The sequence below is a fragment of the Cebus imitator genome, unplaced genomic scaffold (assembly GCF_001604975.1).
Source record: "Cebus imitator isolate Cc_AM_T3 unplaced genomic scaffold, Cebus_imitator-1.0 Scaffold563, whole genome shotgun sequence".
In the NCBI taxonomy this organism is placed as follows: Eukaryota; Metazoa; Chordata; class Mammalia; order Primates; family Cebidae; genus Cebus; species Cebus imitator.
This window is the reverse complement of record NW_016107878.1, coordinates 224,623-231,093: the sequence shown is the minus strand read 5'-3', so window position 1 is coordinate 231,093 and position 6,471 is coordinate 224,623. Positions and strand designations below refer to the sequence as shown.

The following is a 6,471-nucleotide window of genomic DNA, read 5'->3' as shown; positions in this document are numbered from 1 at the left end:
TTTTTTTGAGACAGAGTCTTGCTAGACAGAGTCTTGCCCAGGATGGAGTGCAACGGTGTGATCTCGGCTCACTGCAACCTCCACCTCCTGGAATCAAGCGATTCTCCTGCCTCAGCCTGCCAAGCAGCTGGGACTACAGGCACCTGCTACCACGCCTGGCTAACTTTTGTATTTTTAGTAGAGATGGGGTTTCACCATGTTGGCCAGGCTGGTCTCGAACTCCTGACCTCATGATCCGCCTGCCTCAACCTCCCAAAGTGCTGGGATTACAGGAGTGAGACACCACGCCTGGCCTTGGAGTCCATTTCTTCAGCTCAAAGTCTCACTTCTAGGTCTAGAAGATCAAAGATGTCTTCCCAGTGCCACGCAGACCATAATAGTTATTTTCCCTTTGTGGAGCAAGTTGAAACAAGCAGCTAGCATGACAAGTTAAAATGTTGTCTGCAGTGACACACGGCCTGAAGGCTCTCAGAATCCAAGGCTGGCTTGGTCTGGAGAAGCCCCAATCACTAACCCGGGATGTTTCAAAGGGGTTGGAGTTTTTGACGGGAAAATGCACGTATCAGGTCACAGAATGCGGACAGGGCATGACACAGGAGGCCACTCATTCCAGGGGTGGGTGGCATGCGTGTTAACGAGAAGACCAAGGAACACTTGCAGGCAGTTGTGACAAGCATGTATCACGAGCTCCAAATCAAGCCAGAGCCCCCCGCCCCGCCCCCACCCCGCGCACCCACCATAGCCATGCAGTGCCATCGTTATACGCCGGGCTCACTGGGTGCCGAAGGAAGGCAGAGAGACATGATGTGAATGTTAAAAAAAAATACAACAGTTTGTTGAGGAAAAACACGATCGCCTTTGATTGTCTGCAAACAGTCAAGACTCGCATTGCCCGCAACATAGAAAAGTACCAATTTCACCCCCGCCATGGCTGTCTTAACCCTCTGCTTCCATTTGTTTGTTGAGTCCTCTGGGATATGCCGGCGCTTCTGAGGGCGGGTGGGGGGAAAGACAGCACGGTGCGGTGAAGCGGGAGGCAGTGCCACAGACCGCGGGGCCCAGGGAACCGTCCCCATCTTGGCAGCAGGCTGGCCTCTCCTGGTGCCAGCGGTAAGCTCGCTGCCAAGGCTGAATCGGGTTCTGGGCGTTTTAAACAAATGAGAGATGGCAGAGACCCAGGCTGGGAAGGAACATCTGTAACAAAGGTGGTGGCGACAGGAGGGACCCTCCCCTGGACCGCATGATGCCCCGTCTCACTGACGGCGGCGGGATTCCAGTGGGAGGTAGCGGGCAAAGGCGCCGGTCACCACCAGCGTCTTATGACAGCAGGAAGGAAGCCACGCCCAGAAGCCCAAACTCATGTGCCAATTAGGTAGTGGGTCTCTTTTTAATAAACAAATTCAGTGCCACAGCTGGGGGAAAATCAAAACCACAGAGCAGCCGCTGGGAGCCAAATGAAACGGAGGAGGAATAGAGGAAACGGCCCATCAGAAGCAGACAGGGCCTGGGGGTGCCTCTACGCTCTGCAGAAATCAACCCCCATGACTCTGTCACTTTCACGTCATCACAAAGCCTGGGCTGAAACCAAGCCACGGGCCACCGAGGCAGAGGGACCCTGTATCCCAGAGGTGGCTTCCTTCCAGCACCCGCTGCCCAGATTTGATGTTGTGGCTTGGTTAAGTCCCTTGCCTTAAATGGACATGGTGTGTGCCACAAAGCCCCTTTCTCCCCCTTAGGAAGGAATGAAATAGCCACCCATGCTCACTCTAAGAGGTTCAACCACACAGCCACAGGGTGGGCCGTCTTGGGGGCCAGACACTGACTCCTGACACATTTCCAGCCAGGCTTGGGGGCTGGGACGCCACCCTGAAAACATGCCAGACGTTTGCAGGGCCTTAGAGATGGGCCTTTTGCTTCTTCAGGAGGGAATGAGGGGCAGAGGGCCTGAAGGGCTGGGGCAGAGGGCAGTGTGCACCCAGGCATGACTCTCTGATGCATTAGATCGGACAGACAGTCTCTTTATCTTAGGGCGAGAACTCCTGTTTTTGTGGTTGTATTCTGCACACCTTTGAGTCCCGCTCAGATCCTCGGGGGTCTTTAGAAAGACATACTTCCTTCCTGCCTGGAGAAGGACCGAGCTGAACCCCAGATTCTCATTGCATTTGAAGAGCTGTGCCCTGGGGGGAGGCTTTCCAGAGCACCCACTGTGCCCTCCAGATGGGATTTTGGCAAGTGTAACCCCCGGCCACTTTGAACCTGTGAGCACTGTCCCCTGACACATTGACAAGGAAAAGACAAACCCAGGGGTTTGTCCTGATCGGTCCCTGAGGCTGAAAGTGCAGATGGGACACAGAGTCGGGACCTGCGAGAACTCCTTTGACTGTCCTCACCCACCGAGGGCCAATGCGGGCGTCTCCAGGCTCCGTTGGAGGCTGACAAGGCCAGCAGCTCCATGTCTGCTTGTCCCACGTCATGTGAAAAACACCATTAAAAAAGCCTTGCCGGGCATGGTGGCTCCCGTGTGTAATCCCAGAACTCTGGGAAGCCGAGGCGGGCAGATCTCTTGAGGCCAAGAGTTTGAGACCAGCCTGAGCAATATCGTTAAACCCGGTCTCTACTGAAATATGAACAATTAGCTGGGTGTGGTGGCGTGCACCTGTAATCCCAGCTACCTTCGAGGCTGAGGCACGAGACTTGCTCGAACCCGGGAGGCGGAGGTTGCAGTGAGCTGAGATTGCACCACCGCACTCCAGCCTGAGTGACAGAGAGAGACCCTGTCTCAAAAAACCAACAAACCAACCAACCCAGCAAGCACCTCTGGAGGTCTGCAAGAGTTCTGGCGGCACATATGACTTAATTTGGTTTTTGTTTTTTTGAGATGGAGTCTCATCCTGGCCCTGTCGCCCAGGCTGGAGTACAATGGTGTGATCTCAGCTCACTGCAACCTCTGCCTCCCTAGTTCAAGTGATTCTCCTGCCTCAGCCTCCGGAGTAGCTGGGATTATAGGTGCGTGCCACCACACCTGGCTAATTTTTTGTATCTTTAGTAGAGACGGGATTTCACCATGTTGGCCAGGCTGGTCTTGATCTCCTGACCTCCTGATCTGCCTGCCTCGGCCTCCCAAAGTACTGGGATCACAGGCGTGAGCAACTGCGCCCCGCCACATGACTTAATTTAAATGAGAGGTTTGGGAAGAAAGAAAAACGCTTATTATAAACAGACAATGGCCTCAAGAACATCACAAAACATGTCTCTCCCTCATTCTCACAGTCTGAGTGAAACAAGGAACTGGCCCTTTGCTCAGGTGCTGCTTTGGCAAAGGCTTCCGTTTTGATAGAACAGGCAGAATGTACTGTGAAAAAGCTTTGAGGGTTCAAAGCCACATGGTTCTTGTGGTTGAAATGCTTGCTGAAATTTGAGATCACCCTCAGGGCACATCAAGACGAGAGATCTAGAGCAGGTTTGATAAACTATAGCCCTTTGGCCAAATCTGGCCCCCTGTCTGTTTTTGCTAATAAAGTTTTATTGGAACACAATTCATGGAACACAGGCCCATGTATTTACTACTGTCTATGCTCCTTTTGCTGCTACCATGGCAAAGTTGAGTAGCTGCAACCCAGGCTTACAGAGCCTACAATGTTTGTTATCTGGGCTGATCCCAGGTCTACACTGCTGATGAACCCAGTTTATTGCTGGGGAAGTTAACCCGCAGTGGCCACCATACCTCTTTGTTTTTGGACTCTTTCTTCAGGGACTTCTCCAAGACTCTGGCTTCGTATTCAGCTCTGGGATGATCCTGTGAATGAAACCAAGTCGAGACAGAGGCCTTGTTAGTTGTGAGTCTGGACTCCTCAGCGTCAGCATACTTGGCAAATCAGCCCCTGGATTAGCCTCAGGCACCCTTTGGGTCCAGTTCATAGTTGGCTGCTGAGAACATTTCCAGTGTAACCCGCCTCTCCCCGTTTGTGGTCTGGATGGTGACCCAGGGTGATCCCGCTCGTTGGGAACCCCAGCCCATTGGGAGGGCCACAGAACCTGGCCTCTGTGTCCTCTTAGAGGTGGAGAAGCCTGTGCCAGGCTGCAGCGAACACCCAGCCATGAACTGGCCCTGAGAACATTCTATGGAGGAGCTGTGGGGGTCAGAAGAGATGCAGTAAGTGTCGGCAAGCACGGGCAGCCCAGAGGTGCCAGGCCTTGGGGAGCTGAGAGCAGGTCAGCGAAGGGCGCTGGAAGGGAAGAACGAGTTAGGAGAGACTGAGGTGGGAAGAAAGCAGAGAGCCCGCCCGAGTGGAGGAACCGCGGGAACTGCACAGTAGAAAGAGATTAGGTGCCAGAGAAGGCCCCGCTCCCAGGGAGACAGGCCGTGGGAAGACAGAAGAGGGAGCGACAAAAAATTCCAAACCTTGACAGCCTCCTTCAGGGAACCAGAAAAGTAAAAACAAAAACACAAAGATGTCATTACTTAGGTTGTTATTTTAGAGACAGGGCCTGTCCACTAAAGACAGTTTTCTTAAGAACTAGGATGGAGGTAAACAGGGGCAGGTGAGCCAGGATGGGCGGGGGACCCTGGGTTCCATGAAGGTTCACCGCTGCTTGAGGGTCACTGTGGGCTGTGGCCTTTGCAGCTCCCATGGTTTTGGACATTCCCCGAATCTCCAAATCTAAGTGCTGGACTGAAACGTCTTAGACTCAGCTGAGGCACAGGGGCCACATGATGGGACACAAGTGTCCTTCTGCTTCAGTGCCAGAGTCTGGGGTTCAGGCTGCGTGGAGGGGCGGCCTGAGATTATTACTCACAAAGGAGGCCCTGCCCGGCTGTTGGGGGGCGTGAGTGGCTCACTTTGGGAAATTCATTCAGGCCCCTTGGCACCGTGTCCCCAGTGACTTCGGTCGTCACCTCCATAATCAAGCTCCCAAGCCATCGGTGTCAGGAGATCAGGGAATGGAACCCCAAGGGGTTGAACAAAGGAGACTGAGGCCCCCCCAACTTTCCCCCAGCCACAGGGACATCACAGAAAGGACATTTGAAATCGACTTCTGAATAAGACCACAACTGCTTTTTTTTTTTTCTATTTGAATCTTTCTAACTGAAACAGCAAGGAAAGAGGCCACCCTGAGAGCCCCGTTATGGACAAGGCTCCGGACTGGGTCCCGGCCCCGCCCTGCAGGGCTGTGTGCCATGGGCAGGTTGTGTTGGTCTCTGGTCATTTGTGGACAGGATCATGAGACCGGCTGAGGAGGAGCGGGGAGGCTGTTGTGTGAGCGGGTGAAGGTGTGGCCCAGCGGCCACTAGCGGGGCAGCCATTTACGGGGCACTGACTCTGTGCTGGGCCGGGAACTAAGTGCTTGATATATATTGACCCACTGAGACCCCACAAATGCTATCAAGTGAGGATTCTTTGGTACAGAGATGTTAAGCGATTTTCCTGGGGTCACACAGCAAGGCGGGTACCAAATCTGGCTGGAACTCAGGCAGCCTGGCCCCAGAGGCCCGTCTTGTACCCTCTGAGCTGCTGTGCCTCGCCCAGAAAACTCTAATCCCCTTGCTTGTTGACAATATTGTTAGCCCAGAGCTGCCACATTTTTCTGAAGCGTGACCCTTGGATTCAGTCTGAGAGGGAGCAGATTGTGTGAGAAAATACAATAGAAAAGTTAAAATTTTTTTAAAGAAAAAAAAATCCTTTAAAAGAAAAATATCGGCCGGGCGTGGTGGCTCAAGCCTGTAATCCCAGCACTGTGGGAGGCCGAGGCGGGTGGATCACGAGGTCAAGAGATCGAGACCATCCTGGTCAACATGGTGAAACCCCGTCTCTACTAAAAATACAAAAAATTAGCTGGGCATGGTGGCGCGTGCCTGTAATCCCAGCGACTCAGGAGGCTGAGACAGGAGAATTGCCCGAACCCAGGAGGCGGAGGTTGCGGTGAGCCGAGATCGCACCACTGCACTCCAGCCTGGGTAACAAGAGCGAAACTCCGTCTCAAAAAAAAAAAAAGAAAAATATCTTTTAAAGGAAATGTCCACATTGCAATAAAAATGCATGGAAGTTCCTCTTTTTAAAAGGAAGAGCCTGTGTAGTGTAACCCGGGCGACACGGCCAGACCCTAACTATTACCAAAAATCAAACAATTAGCCAGGCGTGCTTGTGCGTGCCTGTGGCCCCAGCTACCCAGGAGACTGAAGTGGGAGGATGGCTTGAGCCCGGGAGGTTGAGGCCGCAGTGAGCTGTGGTCATGCCATTGCACTCCAGCTTAGGTGACAGACGGAGACCCTGTCTCCAAAAACAGGGGGAGCATGTCTTATAAGATTAAATAGCGCCCTGCGTGGTTGCACCTTACGGCATGTGCATGGGGTGGCCTCTTGTGCTCCAAGGCTGATTGTGGGGACTGTCACTCCTTTTCACTCCCACCGACCCTGAAGGGAATTGCTGCTGGACTTGGGATCCCTGGGAGTGCAGGTCACCTGGCAGCCCA

The 6,471-nt window shown here is 53.3% G+C and overlaps 1 protein-coding gene across 1 annotated transcript in view; it reads right to left on the bottom strand.

Annotated features, from left to right (window-relative positions):
• ANO1 (anoctamin 1) overlaps positions 1-6,471 on the bottom strand; it is a 194,185-nt gene that overhangs the window by 32,111 nt on the left and 155,603 nt on the right. The window contains exons 15-17 of the mRNA XM_037734002.1: positions 4,403-4,414; positions 3,725-3,796; positions 765-989 (exon numbers count right to left, since the gene is read on the bottom strand). Of these exons, the coding sequence (XP_037589930.1) occupies positions 765-989; positions 3,725-3,796; positions 4,403-4,414 (309 nt within the window). The remainder of the gene's footprint in view (positions 1-764; positions 990-3,724; positions 3,797-4,402; positions 4,415-6,471) is intronic.